Raw genomic sequence first — 24,313 nt, forward strand, 5'->3', positions numbered from 1 at the left:
TTCGCCATAACTAAAAACTTTCAGAGCCTCAAGCTTCACAAAACCTTATGGAAACCCTTCCGTTGTACAAGCCATATCTCACAAACTACATGATTCAAATCACAGCTCTGAACCACTGCTTGTTCTGTACAGCAAATCAAAACTCCTCGAACTACCTGAACGTTTAGATCAGCAAACTTTAAATTGAAACAGGCTTTTGCCACTAATTATCTGGGCTTCAAATCCGCAATGCCAAAGAACACAGTAAGCTACCATTTGCTGATGGAAGATATTCCAAAAGCCAAAGCCAAAAATATCAACTCCCATCAATAACCTATGACTTTTGGTCTGTAATTGTTATCTTCTAGACCTTCTATGTCTCTATACATCTATAACCTCACATTTCATTACACAGATTTTATCAACTCACAACACAGCAGATGAAAAAAAACTCCTGCATTCGCTTACTTTCCCTGCAAATTTGCTGCAGACGATCTGCCATACAAGCACTCCTCCCTAATCCCAACAGCACATCTGTAAACCGTGCAACTATGTCAAAAACTCGACAAGCACACCACCCCAAACCCTCCAATACAAGATCAAAATATCTCAAAGAAACCCCTTTCGCGAGTTCTGCCTTTAAAACAACAATTCAGACCAAAAAACAACACATCCAGACAATTCACAAAATCACTAAACACATACACTCCACTGCCCAAATTTAGAACCTTTGTCATACAAATCCCGTCTTCCTCTTTGAGAAATCGTAACCAACTTAAACATCACTCATGTCATAGATCCGTTCATTCTTCCTTGAATTTCCACCCAAATGCTCATCATTTTCCACTGGAAAAGCTCTGCAAATGAACAAAATAAAGGAATCAATGCAGGCTGTCAATGACCACAATAAGTTGAGCAGTACAGCAAAAATAATTCCACCATATCGCCGTGTCTGTACATTTTGCCACTCACATGATGCTTTCCTAGGGCTTTCTTCCATAACCAGTTTTTTCTACTGTTTCTTTTTCCAACTTTTCTGACACACAATAAATGTATCTTTATCTTATTTGCCCTCTCCCTTTTTCTATATTTTTTAGTTGTGAAAAATAATTAAAAAACCCACCAAATTTGCTATAGACCAATCAGAAAATGCTAATTAATATGATTTAATTGATTTTAAAAATCTAACTTCTGAGACTTTAGACTACTGCATTTAATTATTTTTTAAACTAAGTGTAACAAGGGCCTAGTGAAAACATTAGTTCCCTGCCTTATCTGTAAGGCAGGGACTAACAAGTTACATTAATGGTGATTAACCACATTAGTGAGGAAAATACATTGAAATGACTGAAATAAATCGAAAAATGGCAACAAAAGGATGATAAAAAACTCTCTTGCCTAAGAATGTACAATAAAGGCAGACTTAATACAATTGCAGACAGAACTTGTCCCAGGTCATTCCAGCTTAGCAGACAGTCCATTTCATCGACTAATTAAAATCAATGTGCCTGAGCATCAATAGGTAGTAATATGATGAATAATAAGTCCATAGGACTTGATATAATCATCAGACATCAGTAATACAAGGAGTGAGTAAGATATATCTTTACAAGAAGGTACAGAAGAATCAGACGTGAGTAATGGCAGAGTGGCCGTGCTGGTTAGGGGTTATTTATAGAAGAACTTTCCCCATGTTTTGCCACCACAGCTGGTGGCAAACTACTTTAACCACTTAAAACCAATATGCTTGACATGCTAATGGTTAAGTAGAAAAGCTACTTGAACTGATAATCACCAATCCATTTATTACTTGCCAAACAAAAAGGTAGTAAATGATCTTATTGCTGAACTGTAATCCACATCTGGCCTGACCTTCCGCAACTTTATTTGGGCTAAATAATCAACAGAAATCCATGCAAAACTCAAAAGAGGAGCACTGGGAGAATCATCTGGTTCTGTAAGCTGTTCCGTGGTCTTTTGCAACCATGTTGGATGATAAGTTACATGGTACCATGCAGATGCTTTGGCTTCGTATTTGGACTGTTCACATGGATCTATATTTTGGAAATTCATTGTTTCCTCAAAAATTAAGCGGAATTCTTTTCGCAAAGCTTTGTATGCATTCTGCAGTCTCTCCTTGATTTCCCCCTGCCGCCTGCTATTGTGTTTGGAGAGGGAAGAAATCTGTCCGGTGACAACCTCCCCCTCTTTCCTAACATTGAACTGACCTATCAAAGCATGAAGTTGTCTATCATACAAACATTTGCATCGCCAAGCCTCCTCAACATATTTTTCAAACCCATCAACTTCTAAATCAGAATCATAAGGCAATCTTTCCAATGCATTGACAATTCCAACAGAACATTTATGTTTATCAACCTCTTCAAATGTATCCTTCACTTTGCGATTCAGCTTCCCTAAAACCTTCTCTGACCTGTAAGTAATAAAATCATCTTTGTCCATAAAGTCCGGATATTGCTTGGGTCGCAGATTTGGTGGCATCACTGCTACTCTTCCAGTTTTAGGAAAGTCTACGGCCATGGCTGCCAACTCTGCAAGTTTAAGACAGCCTTCATCCAGTGCACCACAATCACTTAGATCAGCCTGAACAACATGTGCATTGCAAATAACACCCAAACTATCATTGACCATGTGTCGCACAAAAAATTCAATTATGTCCTGCAAAACATCCACGCATTAACAAATGATTAAATAACATTCTAAATAAGCATCTTCCTTTTTTTCTTCTTGATCACCTAACAAGCAAGACCCAATGTAGAAACATGTGAAAGCAAGTAAAGATGGTTTAGCCCGAAGTCACAGACACATCCATCGGTTCCTGCAACGGGCCCAAGTGTTGATGGATGATCGAAGCACAACATTCTAAATCGTACAAGTTTAGCTTTTGACTCTAAATCTGTCTAATGGTGAATTTATATAGATTGTAAGTACAAGCATGCATTGTAGATATAGAAAGCCAATAGAGACAGTTCTCCCACATATACTAACTAACAGATTGAGAGGGAGGCCACAAAGCATTCCTGTCAATTCACGCTGTGGGAGAGTAACTTGTAACAAAAGGAAAAAATAACCATGAGCTCAAGTTCCAAATAATAAGATTTCTTGTTAGCATCTAGACCCCCAAAGCTTCTTCCCCTACAGTCCCTTGAAAATTAGGGTTCCCTTTTAAAAAAATGTTTTGTTTCTATTCACCACTAAAGATCCACAAGGTTTGTTACAATACAAGGTGATGAAACTTAGCAAAAGATATTCAAGAGTAAGCATTTACTGCCTATACTTTTGTTGGCCCATAATTTAAAAATTTATACCAAATTCAAAGCCTGGCTTTTCAAAGTCTGTGTATTGCATGTGCAAATGTTAGTAGTCCGAAGCCTCCGTTCATAAATGTTGGCCTGGGTGTTTTGATACATATCTGAATTTCCTCGAGTTCACTATGATCAAGATTACTTCTTTCAACTTTTCGATGAGAAATAATTAAAAATTATTTTCCAAAATAATTTTATTATTTTTCACACATCTTCCTCAATTATTTCTAATTAAAATAAGCTATTTTCAGAAGAAAAACAATTAAAAATGCCTCATAACCTCATTCAATAATGCTCAAATAGTTTAAATTCTAACCTCTTAGGTTAGAAATGCTAAAAAATTGAGCACACACAACTAAAATGATAATATATGCTCAAAGATCGAGCACTCAAAATCAAAAAGTTGTGAATGCTCAAAAAGTGAGCACATTGAGCACTTCTAACCTCCATATATGAGATTAATTTCAAAAACTCTTTTCTAACTTAAAACCTCCATTTAGTTAGGAATGCTCAAACTTTGAGCACTTCTAACCTCCATATATGAGATTAATTTCAAGAACTCTTTTCTAACTACTTGTACAGAAAGACATACAGGAATGAGGTTTTCAACAGAGCGTGGAGATTTGTCAGGATGGTATGCACAATACAGATTTTATGAAGGGGGATTGAAAATGTTTCAAGAAAATGCAATGAACAGTAGTGAAGCTAGATTCTTCAGCCAATACCAAAACAGTAAAGGGCTTAGAAACTGTTATTTTTCTGAGGACCGCTGCAAATGTAATAGCACTTCCATAATGTTTTGGAGTGTGTGTTCCAAAAGGCAGCAACCTATAATTTATAATGAGCAAAGGCTATGAAGAGACATGTCCCTTCATGGGACATGTCTATTTGATAATTAGATATTAATATTATAACAAATAATGATATCTCATTTAATAATATATAGATATATATTATATCTCATATATATATCTGCATTTTAGTCTCATAGTTTATCCAACTAAAGCTACCAAACATCAACACTCCCTCTTAGCTAGGAAGGATAAACACAAGACAAATATTACACCATTGACAATATTAGTAAATGGCAAATTTTTAAGGACATCTTTGATCAAAAGATATCCACCATTTTGATATCATGAGTATTGATAAGTAGGAGATAATTTCCACAGCAAGTAAAATTGTGATATTGCTATCAGGATTTAACTGAGTAGTTTGAGTCAAACTCATTGACCCATATTTCATGATAAGTGATTCAACACGAATCCATCTCTCATGAGAATAAATGGAAGTCTCGATGCTTCACCTCTGTAAGCATCACCTAGATCTGATGAGTGCTAAGTGTTCCATTTATTCGCATGAGAGATGGATTCGTTTTGAATCACTATTCATGAAATATGAGTCAATGAGTTTGACTCAAAAACTACACAGTTGAATCCTGATAGCAATACCACAATTTGACTTGTTGTGGAAATTATCTCCTACTTATCAATTGATGAGCTTAAGGGGCTTTCTAATAAATGGTTCATAAGGCACAACACTTAGTGAAGGTTTTGCAAATGGGGTTGCAAGCAGAGTGGATTTAACCATGGAGGAGACTTCACAGTTAAGCGCTCAAGCTGGAGTACTACTGGGATGGGTGACCTCCCGAGAAGTCCTGGTGCTTCACCTCTATGAGCATCACCTAGATCCAATGACTACTAAGTGTTCCATTTATTCTCATGAGAGATGGATTCATGTTGAATCACTACTCATGCAATATGGGTCAATGAGTTTGACTCAAAAACTACACAATATTGGTCTTCCAAAGTATTTAACACATGATATTCACCAAATACTCTAAATAACAATTTGATATCACATTTGATATCATAAGTATTGGTCTTCCCAAGTATCAAACGTGATATTCACGAAGTACTCAAATAATGTTTGATGTCACACCTAATATCATGAGTATTGGTCTTCCAAAATATCAACACATGATATTCACCAAATACTCTGAGTAATGGCCTCCAGATCGAGATGCAAGATATTCACCAAGTACTGTGAGTAATGGTCTCCAAAACATCAAGTCGCAAAATATTCGCCAAGTACTCCATGTAATGGCCTCCAAAACATCAATTTGCATAACATTCACCATGTACTCAAAAATGTTTATAAGGTATGTGCACACGCATCTCATAATGCGCGCCATAAAAAAAATCCATTGTGCAAAGTATAAACTATAATGATCTGCATAGACATCATAAGATATCCATCATAATAGAAAATTAAGTTATTGTAAGATCATCACCTTTCAATAACTTCTTCAAATACAAGTGAGATAATAAAAGTTTTAAGATTAAATTTAGAACGTGATAATATTTATTTAATTTAATAATAATATATTTAAAGTTCATTTTTAAATAAATGCTAAATATTATTGTTATTTAAGTTAATAAATATTTATCAAATTTAAACATTCAAAAATAAATTAAGAAGTGAAAAGATATTAATTTATGGAAAAGATTTAAGTTTGCATGAATGAGTTTTAAATATAAGAGATTAATTTAAAAGATAAAATATGTGAACTTGATTAAGATATTTTAATAAAGTACGCATGAGATTAAAATTATAAATTAACTTTAAAAGCAAAGTCAAAGTGGAAAGTTAAATAAAGTAATTTAACAATTCACTTAAAGTGCATGAAGGATTAATAAAAGAATATTTTAATTTAAAAAGAAAATTAATTGTGCATGAATGAATTAATTAAATAAAGTAATTATTATTTTAGAGTTGTGGAGATAGAAACCCTAAAAGGTAATTAGATTCTATATTAGAGGATTATGGGGTCATTATTAGAGGGACAGGTTTCAGGGAACACACTTTTGGAAAGGGGAACAAAGAAATCTTTGAAAGCTTGGAAGGGTTCGGATTAGCAAGGGTTTCACCAAATTGTTAGCATCAAATCAAGGTAGGGTTTGTGAACCATTCTAGAAACACTTTCGGATCTTTGTCTTCTTCGTGCTTGTTGGAAATTGCTTTCTCAAATTTTATTGAATGAATCTTGCTACCTTTCTTCTGAATCTTTTACAATTTGATTTCTTCTGGGAATCGGGATTGAAAAACTATTTAGATAACCTCGTTCTACAATTGAAAGGAATTAGTGTTAAATCGAGATTTGTTCTTTGGATCAAAAGAAGAAATTAAGAAATTAAAATTTGGAAGGGTTTGTTTTTGGAAATGAAAATCTTAGGATTGAAAATTCAAAGGGTTCGATTTATTTTTCCTATTAGACTGAAGTTTCAATCATGGATTAAAAATATATACGTATTTTATTATGAACTGAAAGAAGTATTGTGTAAAAATGATATATATATATATATATATATATAGAAGGGAGATAAAAGAAAGTTATATAATAAATTTTATATATACACAAAGCTTTTAATTATAATAATTATAATAATAAAAATGTTTTTCAAAATTTTATAAAATTATAATTATTATAATAATAAAAACGTTTTTCGAAATTTTATAAATTATAATAAATAAATAAAACGTATTTCGAAATAATATAATTTTGATTTAAAAAATAATAATAATGATAATATTGTTAGGGTGGGATATACCCCCCCCCGTACTTGCTGCCGGCAGAGACTGCCGCAGCAGCCGGTACCGCTGCTGTCGCAGGTACCAGGCCAGCGGGCCTTTAAACATGCCGAATTATATACATTTTTATATTTTGTTTTTTTAATAAATTTTAATGCGTTTTAAAATATATTTAATAAATGTGATTTAATAATGTTTTATTAATGATCTTTATTAATATTTAATAATTTAAATATTAATATATTTTAATGTAGTTTCATAATTATTAATAGTTTTTAGTTAAATATTAATAAATTGATAATCAATGAAGATTTCAATATAAGTATTTAAATGAACAATTATTGATTAATTTAATTAATATTAACTTAATTAAAGTTAATTAATAATGGACATTATTTGTTAAAATTGTAAAATTAGATTATTGATTTAATGGAAGATATTAATGAGGGTTTAATGATTTTAATAAAGTCGAATTTGTTTTATTTAAAATCATTAAGTATTGTTTTTATAACATAAATAAATAAATGATTATCCTTAGCTTAGTTATAAGGTAATTGAACAATCATTTAAATATAGAAATGGGTTAGTTAAAAGGAATGATTGCGAAAACTTATTACCTAAAACATATGTTTAACTGAAAATGAAACCTTATGTTCAACTTAACTACGTGAGTTCGATTAAGCCAAACATGAAACTTACTCTTTGTATCTGTATTGTTTTACTTGTACTTCCTATGCTTTGAGATTTTGGTGTTGATTAGATGTCGACCAGTCTAGGGAGTACACCAGAGGTTTTGTGAGATTTATTTTATACTATTGATGTGATTGGATGTCATGATGTGTTTTGACATTCATATTGGAGTTTATACTTATGAGATTTGTTTTGTGAGCATTTATGTGTATTTGGATTTAGTTTGATCCATCTTATTATCAAGTTGCCTATTAAGGAACCGAGTTTGATCTTTATGGGTGTTGTGGTATGGGACACAACTATGTTTTTATGTGCTTAGGAGAGGTTGTCTAGGTACGTGACTTGGGAGTGGCTTGCATAGGGGTCCGGGACCCAAAGTGGTCAGTACCAAGGTAACCTAATGCAAGTTAGGTAATAAGTGATAATCTAGTAATTAAAACTTTTGGGGGGAAAACACACTTAAAAAGATAAGTTAGAGATATTTGATCCACCCATGCCTTTAGTGCTTGTATAGACTAAGGATGGGAATGAGATGAGTGCCTCGTCTTCTTGAGAGGGCTTTCTAGTTTCCATATGTGTGATGTTGAGGGTCCGGGGTTCTGAGTAACCAGTCTAGGGTAACTCAACGCTTGAGGGTCCGGGGTCTATTAAGAGATCAGTCCAAGGTAACTCAAGCAGCGATGTGATGACACTCCCTAGTATGTAGCCTGAGTCTCCTCTATAGATTTTTTGTACCTCTGGTGGTGTATTTATTGTTGGATGTGTTTATTGTGGTTATTACTTTCATTGAGGATGATTGGTGATTCATGGATGTTGTACTTTTGACATGTGGCTTTTGAATTGAGATGATTATCTTTCGTTGACTTTATCTTATGATCTTGGTATTTGGTTTATACTTGGTTCGTGTATGATGTTTGGTTATGTGGTGTCAATATTGGATTGAGTGTTCTTACTTTTGGATTATTTTATCTTCTTGAGTAGTATGTGTTACCTTTGAGATAGTTCTGGCTAGTAGGTATTCCATGCCTAGGAATGTTTTATGTTTGATAGCCGTTTGTGGATCGTTCATTATCTTCCTTGCACGGTGGGAGTGGAAGCCTGACTAGGTAACCACACGGTCGGGAGGTAGTGTCTTCTTACCATTTGGGTTCCCCTCACATTACCAGCTGTTGGATGTTCGTTGTAGAAGATGTACCTTTATCATTCTTATTTCTTATCTCAGAGACTTCTTTTCAGATGAAGTATATATGTTATCATGTATTTTGATGTATTGTATCTATTCTCACATACCCTGCGACATGTGCAGTGGATGTTATTGATTGGATGTACTTTCATTGTATTGTTTATACTTATGCAATTGCTTATGCGATTATGTATCTAGTATTTCTTTATGATCATGAGACATTGTACTTGGAACTTAAACTAATTAATTTAAAAATTATTAAATGTGACTCAACGTAAAGGAACCTTTGAGGAATTGAAACTATATCTGTAATTGCAAATGTGTATTTGTTGTGTATGTTCATATTGCTTCCGCATTAATGTTATCTTGATGTTGTTTAAACTTCAAAAAAAAAATAGTTCAGTAAACATTGTAACATGTTAGGTTTAATTCTCTTGGGTTCCCGAGCGGGGCGTTACAGGATTCATGGACAGACTTTACAAACTTTCAAACTTATGCATTTAGCGGTTGTTGAACCAAATTTTACCTCCAAAACTCCATCGATATGGAAGCTTAAGAAGAGAAAAGGATTCATCAATATATATTAGCAGTTGTTGAACCAAATTCTACCCCCTTAAGAAGAGAAAAGGATTAAATCCTTTTCTCTTCTTAAGTGGGTAGAATTTATATTCATGAATCCTTCTCTCTTCTTAAGCGGGTAGAATTTGGTTCAACAACCACTAATTGAGTAAGCTGGAAAGTTTGTGAAGTCTGTCCATGAATCCATATGTACGTTAACATTTTTATCAGATACGTGGCTGGGAACGTTCTGGTAGAAATGCATTCAAAATGTGAAGAAGAGACAATGCACACTAACAATCTAATAGAGCACTTTAGAGACATTGTCTCATGGAATGCATTTGTTGTAAATGCTCGGCCAGTAGTGTGGAAGGTGCTCAAACTTTTTTTTCTTGACTCAAAACCAAAATATGGAATCATACATAATTAACTGTTTGACCAAGCGCCTCAAAATAGACCACATCCTATGATATTTAACAATTACAAAACAAGTAGGAGATATTTTCCATAGGATATGACTTGTTGTGAAAAACATCTCCTAGTTATCAATGATGAGCTTAAGGGGCTTTCTAATGAATGGTTCATAAGGCACAACACTTGGTGAAGGTTTTTCCAAATGGGGTTGCAAGCAGAGTGGGATTAACCATAAAGAAAACTACGTAGTTAAGTGTGCTCAAGTTGTAGCAATACTAGGATGGGTGACCTCCCAGGAATAACCGAAGCTTCGCCGCTGTGAGCATCACCTCGATTCAACAAGTGCTGAGTATTCCATTTATTCTCATGAGATGGACTCACTTGAATACTCATGAAACATGGGTCAATAAGTTTAACTCAAAAGTACGAAGTTGAATCTTGATAGCAATACCACAACTACAAAATATGCCGAATATGAATTTGATTAAATGTGTTTGAAATTTTTATCTTTTAACAAATACATCTATTAAATTTCAAATCAATTCCACAAATTTTGCCAATACCGTCCCTATCTGCACCAACAATGGAAGCTTTAGAATGTAGTATGGAATAGAGATGTCATTGCACGGTACAAAAGGATTGTCTAGTATACACAAAATGGAAGTAACAGAATTGAGATCGAATAGTAATATGTATTTCGCATGTTGCTCCCTCTACCAGAACCACTTGACAAAAAGCCTCTAAGATATATCATCTCAAGGAATGCAAGAAAGTGATTGCAAAATAATGCACACAAAAGTTGCTTAACCAACTTATGGAAAGCCTTGAATAATTACACTCTATAAGTATAAAGCCAAATTCTACAATTACTGTTGCCATGCCGTCCATTATAATGTTCCCATTTTTAGCAAGTCTCTGCAGTTGGCTTGGTCAAAGCTCATCATCGCAACCCTCGACAGCTAACACTAGGATTTGAGGATCTCAATTGTGGACTTTCTATTTTTAGTAAATATATTTTGGGCAGTTTCCATATATAACAGTGCAATTGGTGATGCTAGTAGTTGGTCATCACCTGCATTGGATGGAGTGATTTATTGATGGATTCATATTCATTAATATGTTAATAATGCTTTATTATTATTAAGGCACTGTATGTTATTTAATATTATAAAACGGAATTGTGAAGATGAAGCTTCTTAAGTGAAAAGTGTGAAGAAGAAGCTAGGTATCAGATTGTATTATAAATATGAGCCCATTTGGTGAGAAAGGCATCCAATTGTCTATTTGCTTCTGTCATTTCTTGGGAGGGTTGAGTTTGGGAATTCAATTCCACTGCTGAAGTATAGTGGTTTTGTACTGAGATCTCTAATCTGACTTTCTAAGCCTCTTCTCTACCGTTTCACACTGCGACTCAGAAGTTGGTTGTTCACTGGAAGAAATTGGTGATTCTTACCTCTATTTTGAGAGCACCTATATCCACTGTTGGCTGGTGTTCATTCGACTGGCATTGAGGCAAACTTGCCTATGACAAAAACTGGTAATATTAATCCCTGTTTTGTTGCAATTCACATCTACAAATTGTGCACCTTGCAATATCTGTTGTGGCACCTATTCTATCTGTTTTAGGGCGTTTGTCACCTCTGGTTTAAGGTGATATTGATCTCTGATTGCGTAGTCTGAGTCTCTATCTGGAAACATTTATACAGCTCGCCCATCAATCTGACTTGTTAAGAAGGCTGAAAATTCATGGCAGAGAGAGCCGTTTATCCTTCCTTGGCATATTCTGGTTTGACTGACCAGTATAATCTGTTGTAAGCATTCGAATTTCTATTTTTACCAGGCGCTGGAAATTACCTGTAATTTGGCATCCAGCTTGGGCAAGATTGGTAGCCCTAGCTGTTGATTTGTGTGTTTGTAGGGCTGTGATCAGTTTTGAAGGCCAGGGTTGAGAAATTGGGGAGCCTGTGTTAAACTTCTAAAGGCCTGCATTTAGTATTTGGGAGGTCCCATGCATGATTTGGAGCCCATGCAGCATTTATTGGGCACTGCATTCAGCTTGGCGGGGGGAGATGTTTGCAATCTGCCTACTGTGGATGTTTAAAGGTGATTATAAGAGACTGCTGTGAGTCACGTTGGGGTCTAGGAGGAGTAACTGGGTAGATTCTTGGATCGTTTGGGCTACATATCAATCAGGTTCCATTTGTACATGAATTGAATTTATGCAATTTTGATTCCAATTGTCATTAGTTGGGTAAACAAAATAAATTGCATAAGCAAAAGGCTGTTATAAATCTGTGAGTTGCTTCCTGGCATTGCATTTCAATTATTTTTATATTTTTATATATTCAGCACTTGCTTGCAAAGTGTTTGACAAAATGTCAAATAACTGAATAGTAAAGGAACTTGGTGTTTGTTAAAGCTATAACCGGTTGGGATCGTTACATCCATGCCGAATGGGAAGCTTCAGACAGAGATGTGCACCAACTATTTGTTGAAAACGCTTTATATACTCAACCAAATTCAAAATTGACCTGTGTAAACTTTCAACAACCTATGCAGCACTCTTTGCTCATATGCTCGAATGAGAATTTTATAATGGCAGATAGACATACATGAGGCACGGTGAAATGAAGGAAAGTGAGATGCAAAAGATCAGGGGTGATATAGCGGCTTGTTGAAAGGACTTTGACAGTGTGTGTTAACAAAATGCCTCGAAGATACATCTTCTCAAGGAGAGGAATAAAACAATTGCAAATAGCACAGCTCTATAGTTTAACAGAATGCCTGAAAAGAGAGGTCATCTCATCAAATTCAATGATGATAAGATTATTAAAAAATCAGAACAGTTAAAATGGTTTTGGAAAGTGTCAAGCAAAAGCACTTGGCCAATATAAAATCAATTCAACAACCTCCAATCACATTGTTCAGGAATCGAAGCATATTAATAGGGAATTCCCTGTCAAATATTTAAGTTTGAAATGTTCTGGCAGGCATGCATACATAATGTTGAAGCATAGACAAGGCTCACAAGTAATGCCGTCACATGGGAAACTATGCTTGCAAGACTTGAAGGAAACTGATTCGTCAGCATAAAGCAGAATTAAACAGCCATTCCTGATCTCCTTCATGACTTCTCAAAATGGAAGCTTTTTTGTATTATCATAGGAGTTGCATGTGTGGTGGTGCAAAATGTGGGAGTTTAGACATGGTACTTTGCTAGTATCTATACACCTGTGAAGTGAGGAATATGGAAGCTTCGAATTAGTGTGTTGGCATCCTGTAAAGCATAAGGATAAGAAATATTTATATTAGATGTAAATCTGAAAACATTCATGCTGACATGCATGCTAACTATGGAATCATGGGCATTTCTCTTGGACTTTTCAACAAAGTGCCAGAAGAAATGGCAACTCGTGAAATGCAAGGTTGGTGCAATATTTAAAAGATAAGTTTGTTGAAAAGACTTGAAAAACTTCCATGAAAAGAAAACAGGTAGCTTGTAACTATTTGACAAAAACGTCTCAAAGAGATATCATCTATTTGAATGTCATGATTGTAAGATGTGCGAGAATGAATATGACGAAAAGGCTTTACTGTAAGAATTTGCCTTAGGGCAAAATTCACCCAAGATCAAGGAACTCAAACACAAGCACAACAGTAGACCAACAAGGTATGATCAGAATATCGATATGTATTCGATTCAATGTGAAAGTACACTAGGAGTGCCTGTATATAAAGGCCTCTGGAATGCTTCTAGAATGCATAGGAATCAACAAAATGATAAATCATACAACCAGGGACATGTCCACCAGATATGGGTTATCCTCTATTAAACACACGAGTAAGTGCAATGATGAGAGGATAAGCCTACAAAGGTGTAGCACACAAAATAATGTTGTAGACACCATGTGCTAAATTAGGAGTGCGAATAACTGTGTTGTCTACATGACAACTCAGTTAATTATGCAAACTTCAGTATTGTAGACACCATGTGTTGAATTAGAGTTGCTTACTTCTATGTTGTCAACATGACAACTCATAAAAGTACGCAAACTCATAAGTGCCTCACCAAATAAATAATAAAATAATGCATTAACCTAAGTAAACTTAAGTAAAGTGTAAATAGTAAAGACTTATGTACACCAGCACCCCCCCTTAAGTGCAACTTCGGGGAATGCACTTAAGCTTACAAAAGCCAGGATGAAATGCATAATGGGTCCCGGCTACTAGGCCATGTTAGGTACCCATGTACATAATGAAATGCAATCTCTCATAAAGCGGAGAAAGAGGAAAAACCACATGGGAAAAACCCTCCCCCAAAAAGAAAGATGAAAAGACAAGATGCATGGATGGATGGAGTAATCAAGACCCCCCCATTACGACATACATCAAGTATATACGATAGTGAAGAATGAGAAGGACAAAAACCCATAAGAGGAAAAAGTCCCCCCCATAAGAAAGAAGGAGAGACAAGGTAGCCCCACCCCCCCTTAATGAAGAGTGCCGACCAATGATTGCTGCTCCAAGGAAGAAGCTAGTCCATGACCGCTGAATGATGTTCCTCCCCTTTGGAAGAAACAATGGCAAAGGTACAGGTGAGATGCTTTCCCTATGTGTAGAAAGAATCTTGATGATGAAAGGTGTCTCTAAAACTACTCAACTGTCCCTGTGTCGATACTGATAGTGACACCAATGATAGTGCTTCAACAAATTCAGATACGTGGGGTTTCTATCGACAGTTGCAGCAAGTGGTCACGGCATCAACATAGTCCACATGCTTATATTGCCACAGTCATTAATGGAGGATAACCCATCTCTAGTGGACATGTCCCTGGTTGTATGACTTATCATGTTGCTGATTCCTATGTATTCTAGAAGCATTCCAGAGGCCTTTATATACAGGCACTCCTAGTGTACTTTCACATTGAATCGAATACATATCGATATTCTGATCGTACTCTTTCTGGTCTACTGTTATGCTTGTGCTTGAGTTCTTTGATCTTGGGTGAATTTTGCCCTAAGGCAAATTCTTACATCAATCAAAGTGACAGAATTGAGTTTTATTAAATGTTGTATTTGTAAGTCTCAAGGATAAACATCATGCGCACGGTGTTTATCTTGAGGACACTACAAACCTTACTATTAAAATGGGTGTCTCTTCAAACATTTAGAGATGGCTATCAAGTCATTGCTTCAAATGCAAGAATATGGTCAATACCAAAGTTGCTAAATATTCAGAACTGCAATTAAGGCCAGCCTGATATAGCTCCATAATGGCATTTAAGAAGATTTACGAAAATGGATGTCAACCTAATATTAACACATTCATGGCCTTGTTATGTGGACTTGGCACATACTCGATTTTTTCTTCTTCGTGACTCAGAAAATGGAATGTTCATTAAAGAAAAGGATGGTCATTAGACACAGTTGCTGCATTTGTACTTGAAAGTCAAGTTCATGGAAAACAACTAACCAGTGGATCAAGAGACAATTCAATGCCTATACTTTCTTCTCTAGTTTTATAGGTCTTATTATATATTTTTGTAAATAGTGACTGTCACTTTCAGTCACAGTCAAGCAATTGACTCTTTTTGCACAAAAATTGTGAAGTTAATAACCTTGCTCAAATCATAGAAGCAGAAATCTGCAAAAAATCCCGATTATACCCAATTAATCCTAAATCCTAGAGCCAACCAATTTTTCCCCAAAAAATTCCTGATTCATTAAAAAATTGTTGACCAATCAATTACCCGATTTGCAATGACCTTTTCGCATTTAAATCACATCTTAATCATATTAAAGCCCCTAAAAATAGAAAAAAGAAAAAGTAAAACATCATTGCAAAAACCTATGAAATCCTACAAAAAACTTCACAAAATTGATGAAACACTCAGAAATTGGTTGGTTCTAGGACAGAAACAAAGTGCAGAATCAGTGTGGAAATAATTTATTTCCAACCTCTAGAAACCCTAAACAAAGAGGAGCAAGAGGAGCACAATGGTCATCAACAAAATTTGAAAGGGCCTCAATGCTTCTGAATTGTGAAAGGTATGTGAGATAGTGTCAAAGCAACTAATGAATTTGTTCTAAATGACAGTTACAATATGACCTGTGCTTCTTTTTGTATTTAAATTACATTAAAATCATATTAAAGCCCCTAACAAATGGCAAAAAACGGGAAAACGTCATTGCAAAAAACTATGAAATCCTACAAAAAAATTCATGAAATATATGAAACACTCAAAAATATGGTTGATTCTAGAACAGAAATGAAGTCGGTGCAGAATTGGCATGGAAATAATTTGTAAGTTTGTCCCTTCAGTTTTCTTTCGAACCTCTAGAAAACCCTCAACAAATAGAAGCAAGAGGAGCAATGGCAGTCATTAGCAAAATCTAAAAGGGCCTCAATCCTCCTAAATTGTTAGGGGTATGTAAGATAGTGTCAAAGCAGCTAATGAATTTGTTCAAAATGACAGTTTCAATATGACCTGTGCTCTCTCTGTATGTCTCGCCCCACGGATTTTGATAAGATCAAAAACATAAATTAATATTATACGCTAATTTTAAAATTATGACTATCATGCATTATTATAGATGGCCCTTTAAAGGGGAGGCAACAAATTCCTATAGTTTATAACTAATATTATGAATTTCAAAGATTAATTTACTGTTTACTAATATATATTAATAGTTATAATAAATTATAAAATATAAATAATGTTAAATATATAATGTACATACTTAATTTAAAAGGATAATATTCAATTTTTATTATGTTTATATATATGAGTTCTAAATTATATATAATTTATTTAATTTTGTCATTAATATTGGGTCTCCACCTACAATACTAGTTGCCAAAATTAGTGGCTTGCCAATCTTTACTTCAACCAAACAAATGTGGAATTTCTTTGGTTGAATTCTACCCCATGTTAAGTACTTACCTGTTACCCTACATTTTGTCACCACAAAATGTAGGTAATAGTATGAAAAAAATTCAACTTAGTTTCACATTCTCTAAGATGATTCATTATTTAATTGGCTAACATTGATCAATCAATTGATCCTAGTTTGTATAATGAATCCTTTTGCCGAAGGCTTTCATGGAGTCATTTTCATTTTTCATTTTATTTAGCTTTTGCTTGATTTATGAAGCCTCCAATGTTCTTTTTTGCATTTTCGAGTGTTGGTATGCTTTTGGTCTTTTAGTTTTGCTCAAACCCTTGCTTTCAGTTTTCCCTTCGATTCGGTATATCTTAAGGCTTAATCAGACTTGACAATCAAAAGATATGACAATTTAGGTGCCCAAAAAGTGCAACCTCCAAATACACTTGCATATTTAAAATATCATGTTATTTTTTAATGTTGACATTCACTTTTTGAAAAATATAACATAAATTGACTTTATGTTATGTTTTTAAGTTATGTTTTTAAGTTACTTTATCACTTAAATTTATCACATAAGTGATTATAGAGCACCTTGTGTTATATTTTAATGTTGAATTGTTTTTTAAAATTTTCACTCAAATGACTTTATTAACTATATAATTTGATTTAATTTTTGAGTTACTTTATGTTTTAATTCAAAACATCTAAGTTAATATTACTTTTTGAATAATATTTGCAAATGATATATTAAATAATATAGTGTAAATGTTATTTTTGATCCAATTAAGTGATATTTCCTCAAAAATCAATTTAAAATGTGCTTAATTGATCACTTAAGTTATTTAAAATCAACTTTCAACTCATTTACATGTTTACATGTAAAAGGCCTCAGAGAGTGCGATTTGCACTAGAAAGGCATTTTTAAACACTTAAAACAAGTTTTTTTAAACATGTAAAAGACCTCTGAGAGTGCAATTTGCATGAACATGGTCTTTTACATGTTAAGTGTCACATGTAAATGCATTTGGAGTCCACAATTTTGCTTTTCAAGGCAAAAAATGTCAAATGCATATTACATATTGCATTTTTTTTTAAATGTAACGAGGGTTGGAGAATGCAATTTGCATTGTTTGTCCATATTGCAAGATTTTAAAATATTAAAAAGCACTTGGAGAGTGCAATTTACATAGGAGACTAAATTGCATGCATTTTTAAACATGTTGCGACTCCCATAGAATGTGATTTGCCTCTTGGTTACAAATGCATGCAATTTAATATATGTAAAAGCTCCAATAGGTTGCAACTTGGCATTGTAACTCATGCATTTGCATCTTGAGTCCACCATTTTGCCTTTAAGAGAAAATACACCCATGGTGTTGCCCTTGAAGACCACATTTTTGCCAAGAATGTCCAGATTTGTTCATTGCATTGCATGAAATCCTTACAAGGGACGTTTTTGGATTTCTACCCCTTTCCATGCATTAGGCGTTGCATTTCCTTGCAAAAACGTTACTTTTCATTGCCTTTGAAGGCCACTTTTGGTTTAAAAATGCCAAGATTTTGCTGTTTCCAACTCACGTTTTGGGCTCAATAGGAGGTGTTTTGGAGTTGTGATCCATGCTATTGCTATTGGAGGTCACGTTTATGCATTTCATTGTAAAAAGCATTTAATGTTCTTGACCTTGGAGACCACGTTTTTGCTTTAAAACATCCCAAATGCATGTCTTTTCTCAAAAACGTTGACATATTGAGGGTTGGAAGATCACGATTTTGGTATTCCCATACAAAAATGCGTCATTCAAAGTCATTATTTGCAAGTTTTGAAAAGGTCAAGGATTTGGTTGAAATATTCAAAGTTGGAGAGAAGTCTTTCATTTCAACTTCTTTCCCTTCCATATTTGGCTCTTTGATCTCCAAGTGGATACTTTCAACTTTGCTTGTTTATTCATGCTTATCTTGCTATTTTGTTGCATATTATGGCTTATCATTCTAGACTTGTTCAAAGACATGCCATGTATTGTGCAAAATTTCTTTAAATAAGATGAACACCTTCATTTTCACATGCTCGGATTTTCTCCAAACTCCAATTTTGAAATTGCATATAGAAAAATAAGTTGATGGTTGTCATGTTTGACTCAAATACCAAAGGTATGTTTTGTGTTTTGTACATAATTTTGCTTATGGTTTGCTTGCTGTTTTTATTTCCTTTTCTCGAAAGGGTTAGGCATTCTTCTCCAAGAATGCAAGGGTATATCACGCCATTTCATTTTTCACTTTTCCATGCAAGTGCATCACATCTTTCCATATCCCACCAATTCATGTCAAAACATATTGCATCAATTTCCCAATATGTGCAATTACATATTAAGAGCAATTACATGTAATCTCATCGTTCATCCGCAATTACATATTAAGAGCAATTACATGTAATCTCATCGTCCATCCGCAATTACATGCAATTCCATCCTACATATGCATTTACCTATAAACCTATTTTCAAAATCCACTTACATGTAATCTCATCCTTCGAACCTAATTACATGATTACATCAAGTCATGATTACATGTAAATCACTTTACATGTAATTACATCTAGAGAACCCGGTTTTGGTAAAAGGTCACTCTTTAAATACCAAAATCATAATTTGTCATTTGCATGCATTCTCATGTACCTAGCTCACATTCCAAGAGCATTTACATGAAAACCCATATGCATTTGCATGTAATACATCTTCCTAAGTCCCATTTTAGCCATCTACATATATTCTGCATGTCACAACCAATTCATTGCATATGTTCCATGAGTATCTAATCAATACTTCGAACTCACTATTCCTCAGAGATCCATCTTTGCCAATATTCTCATGGAGTCAGAATCCATATCTTTTGATGACGTATTTAACCTTTGGAATGTTCATGTTGTAGCACAAGATAGGCCCCCATCTTCGAAATCGAAAGGAAAGATGAAGTACCAATATGACAAGGAGTTGGCACATGCAACTGCATCTCTTGTCTCTTCTACCCTAGATCAAGTCTCTAGTACAGAGATTGGACATGTAGACATTGTTGATTTCTTACAAAGAGTCGAAGATCCTGCAAACAAAGAGATGAGGTGTATCAAGAGAAGTAACATTCATCATCTTGTATCCACCTTTCCTATGGCTGCCTTGGAACCTAAATTCGTCTTAGCATGTGCTCGTCATTTCTGTCCTAAGTTTAAAATGATCAAGAATGCAAATGGTAAGGTTATCATCAATCTAGATCCAAAGGTCATTAAAAAGATCTTTAGAGTCCCTTGGAGCGCAGAATTGCTGACTTATCAAAGGAAACATCTCTTCAACTATGGAATTGGAAAAAGCGGAATTACCAAAAGTATATGAATGCATACTACTTGGATGTCAAAAGAAGTAACTTTTCCAAATGGCCCAAGACAATAAACAGATCTAACTTTAAGTCAGAATGTAAAGATTTGATTATATTACAAGGTAATTGGTAAATACTTGCTTATTAATAACAGAGACCGAAAGGTCAATTTATACAAAAGGAAGAGACGATGTTTCCTTAGGAAACGATCGTAAAGAATAGAAACATTCTATTCCAGAGAAAGCAAAAAACGAAAGCAAACTAAAGCTAAAGATATTTACAAGATAACCATTAACTAATAATAGACGTCTTATCTATTATTGTAATACCCTCCCTTAATGGTTAATCTATCTAACACACCAAGCTGTCCTCTGAATTTGACAAACTTATCAGGACCAAGAGGATTGGTGAGAATGTCTGCAGTCTGATCTGAGGTAGGAACATACTGCAGATCTATAGTCCCGTCTTCAACTAGCTGTCGTATGTAATGACAATGAACATCCACATGCTTGGTTCGTTCATGGAAGACTGGATTCCGTGCTAACTTGATAACGCCTTCGTTATCAACAAACAGAGTAGTCGGTCCTGCTGGTGACATCTGCATATCCCCAAGCATCCGACGAAGCCAGACAGCTTCACATCCTGCCTTAACAGTCCCTCTATATTCAGCCTCTGTAGAAGAGAGAGAAACTGCCTAATGCTTCTTGCTGGTCCATGTGACTGCACCGGATCCCAAACTGAACACATATCCAGATGTTGACTTTTTATCATCAACAGAGCCTGCCCAATCTGAATCTGTGAACCCACTGAGTTTAGGATTAGAACTCCGAGAATACAGAAGTCCATAATCAGAAGTGCCCTTCACATAACAAAGCACACGCTTTGCTGCCATCCAATGATCAGCCTTAGGAGCTGTCATAAAGCGTGAAATATAGCTGACTGCGAAGCTGATATCAAGCCTAGTAGCAGATAGGTAGATGAGGCTGCCTACTAGTTGCCTATACGTAGTATCATCAACAGAAGGAGAATCAGACTTGGCTGATAACTTGATACCTTTCTCCATAGGTGTAGATGCAGGTTTGCAATCCTGCATTCGAAATTTGTCTAACAAGGCTCTGGCATATTTGGACTGAGAGATGAATATACCAGAAGACTGTTGCCAAACTTCAACACCTAAGCAATAATGCATGAGCCCAAGGTCAGTCATATCAAAAGACTGGCATAAGTGTTGTTTGATTCCCTGAATCAAAGATGCCGAACTGCCAGTGATGATCAGATCATCCACATAGATAACCAGAAGGATGATGTCACTGTCAGTAGTCTTGATGTACAGATTTGAGTCTGAAGAACTCCTCTTGAAGCCTTGATCACTGAGGTACGTATCAATCTTGATGTACCATGCCCGAGGGGAATGCTTCAAACCATAGAGAGCTTTTACCAATCTGAGAACCTGATGGTCTTTACCAGCAACCTTGAAACCAGGAGGCTGCGTCATGTAGACCTCTTCATGGAGATCACCATTCAGGAAAGCACTCTTTACGTCCATCTGATGGACCTTCCAGCCAAACTGTGCTGCCATGGCTAAGACTAATTTGATGGTGCTCATCTTTGCAATAGGAGCAAAGGTCTCCTCATAATCAATGCCCTGACGCTGAGAAAAGCCCTTTGCCATCAAACGAGCTTTGTACTTATCCAAAGTACCATTTGATTTGTATTTGATTTTGTAGACCCATTTGCAGCTAATGGGTTTTTTCCCTGGGGGAAGATCAGAAAGGACCCAAGTGTTGTTCTTCAGCAGGCTCTGGTGTTCAGATTGCATGGCCTGTTCCCACTCTGGAATTCCTTTAGCCTCGGAATATGTTTGAGGTTCAAACACACTGTGAATGTTGGCCATAAGAGCAAAGTTAACAAAATCTATAGTTTTGCTCTTTTTCCGAGTAGTTCTCCCATCAATGAGCTCATCATCATGAAGATCAGCAAGTGTCTTAGCCCACCACTTAGGCCGGAGAGGAGAATGACCAACAATAGTACTAGGAGATGCTTGATCAGCAGGATCCTGATCAGAAGAATCTGGATCAAACTCAGGTGAAGCATCTTCAAAACGAGGTGATCCTGCAGGAGAAGCCGGAGGTGGCTGTACAGGTATCACTGGCAGGACTGGAGCTGTAGGAGCTACTAGAGCCCTCCCATCAGGTGGACCTAATGGAAGCCGAACTCCCAAATCATGAACCTGCATAGGCTGGTTTGCTGGATCAGGAACAGGAGAAACAAGCATGAATGGTCCTCACTGCTCATCAAAGACTACATCGGGGCTGTATATGAGACGAGATGTCTCAACATCAATAAGGCGGTAGGCTTTGTGAAGACTGCTATATCCAGCAAGCATCAGTTTCTGACTCTTGGCATCCAACTTGGTGCGTGAAGCATCAGGGATCCAAACAAAAGCAAGAGAGCCAAAAACCTTCAGGGCTTGCGACCTGACCAGGCCTCTTCCGGAGTTTTACCTTTGACCGCCACTGTGGGTGACCGGTTCAACAGATAAACTGCAGTGTTAACTGCTTCTGCCCAAAAACGCTTCGGAACATGTCTGTGTTCGAGCATGGAACGAGCCATCTCGGTGATTGTCCTGTTCCGACGTTCAACTACACTGTTCTGTTGTGGCGTGTGGGGTGTGGTGAACTGGCGTTGGATGCCATGTGTATCCAAGAAGCTGGAGAAAACATTAGAACAAAATTCCCCCCCATTGTCTGATCTAAGAGTAATAATAGATTTCCCAGACTCTTTTTCAACTAAGGGTTTAAACTTCTAAAATACAATAAATGCATCAGATTTCTTTTTAAGGAAATACACCCACATTTTTCTACTGAAATCATCTACAAACAATAGAAAATACCTGTACCGAAGAACAGAAGGAGTGGCCATAGGGCCGCAGATATCAGCATGAACAAGCTGAAGTACTTGAGAAGCTCGCCAAGAATCACCACTGGGGAAAGGTGTGCGATGTTGCTTCCCAGCCTGACATGCGTCACAAACTCCAAGGTGTTGGGTTTGAATCTCTAGCAAACCAAGAACAAGCTCATCCCGAGCAAGTTGTGAGAGATAATGCACATTTAAGTGCCCATATCGCTGATGCCAAAGTGAGCTGATGGAAGATCGCCGAGCAGCCATAGCTAAGTCCTGAGAATCACCAAAATCAGTAAGTCTGAAAAGACCATGATCCTCAAGACCAACTGCAATAGTAGACTTAGTCGCCCGATCAGTGATGGTGCACTGATGTGAACTGAAGGTGACTGCCAAGTGTGGAGAATGTCGCAGCAACTGACTGACCGAGAGTAGATTTAGTTCCATCCCTGGAACGTAGTACACATCAAGGAATATGAGCTTCCTCCCAATAGACTGAATTTGAATGTTGCCTTTACCAACAACCGTGTACTCTTCTCCACCACCAAAGATAACAGAATCTGAATAAGGCCGGTAGTCAGTAAACCAGTCTCTGCGGTGAGTGAAATGTCGAGAGGCACCTGAATCAATGTACCAGGCAGATGACTGTACATGATCTGCGGGTCTTTTAGCCATGAAGGCATAAAAGGCAGATTCCACCTGCTCAGTGTGCTCTGCATTGTTCGCTTTGGGTTGCGAACCTGATTGCTTAGACTGGGCAGCTAAGCGTTTCCGACATGCAACCTTCATGTGACCATACTTGTGGCAATAGTTGCATTGAATGTTCTTCTTTTTGGTACCATCGGATGCTGGAGCAGAAGACTTCTGCTGAGATGGTTGCTGAAACTTGCCCTTATCCTTCTGAAAGGATTTCGCAGCAAAGGCTTGCTCAGTGGAGGTGGAACTGGAGCTGCTACCGAACTGTTGTTTCCACCGATCTTGCTGAAGTAGCAGGGTGCAGAGATCAGTGAACTTTAGATCAACACCAGTAGATGTGATGTTGAGAGTCTCGATAAAATGCTCATAGGAATTTGGTAAACTCCGAAGAGTGATTACCACAATATCCTCTTCCTCCATCTTGCGACCGATGGCAAGTAACTGATCACAGATTTCCTGAATCCGATTCAGGTGTGCCTGGAGCGAGGTGCGCTCATCCATGACAATAGAAAACAGAGTGTTTTTCAGAAAGAAGGCTCTGCTCTTGTCGGAAGTCTCATGAAGACCTTTTAGATGTGTCCAGATTTCGGCCGCTGTCTTGCCAGATGGAATCTGAGAAAGCTGGTCATCAGCTACGGATAGTTTGAGAAGCATTACTGCCTCTCGATTGTTCAGATCCCATGTATCTTGATCAGGACCCGGAGAAGTTGGACGTTGCTTAACA

The 24,313-nt window shown here is 36.2% G+C and overlaps 1 protein-coding gene across 1 annotated transcript in view; it reads right to left on the bottom strand.

The window, feature by feature from the left end:
• Positions 1-1,510: 1,510 nt before the first annotated feature.
• LOC149555558 (RNA-dependent RNA polymerase 6-like) overlaps positions 1,511-24,313 on the bottom strand; it is a 52,395-nt gene continuing 29,592 nt past the window's right edge. The window contains 2 exon segments of the mRNA XM_089829673.1: positions 1,511-1,812; positions 1,814-2,658. Of these exon segments, the coding sequence (XP_089685799.1) occupies positions 1,755-1,812; positions 1,814-2,658 (903 nt within the window). The 3' untranslated portion in view covers positions 1,511-1,754.

The sequence above is a fragment of the Cupressus sempervirens genome, chromosome 5 (assembly GCF_028749045.1).
Source record: "Cupressus sempervirens isolate cs-2001-9-10 chromosome 5, ASM2874904v1, whole genome shotgun sequence".
In the NCBI taxonomy this organism is placed as follows: Eukaryota; Viridiplantae; Streptophyta; class Pinopsida; order Cupressales; family Cupressaceae; genus Cupressus; species Cupressus sempervirens.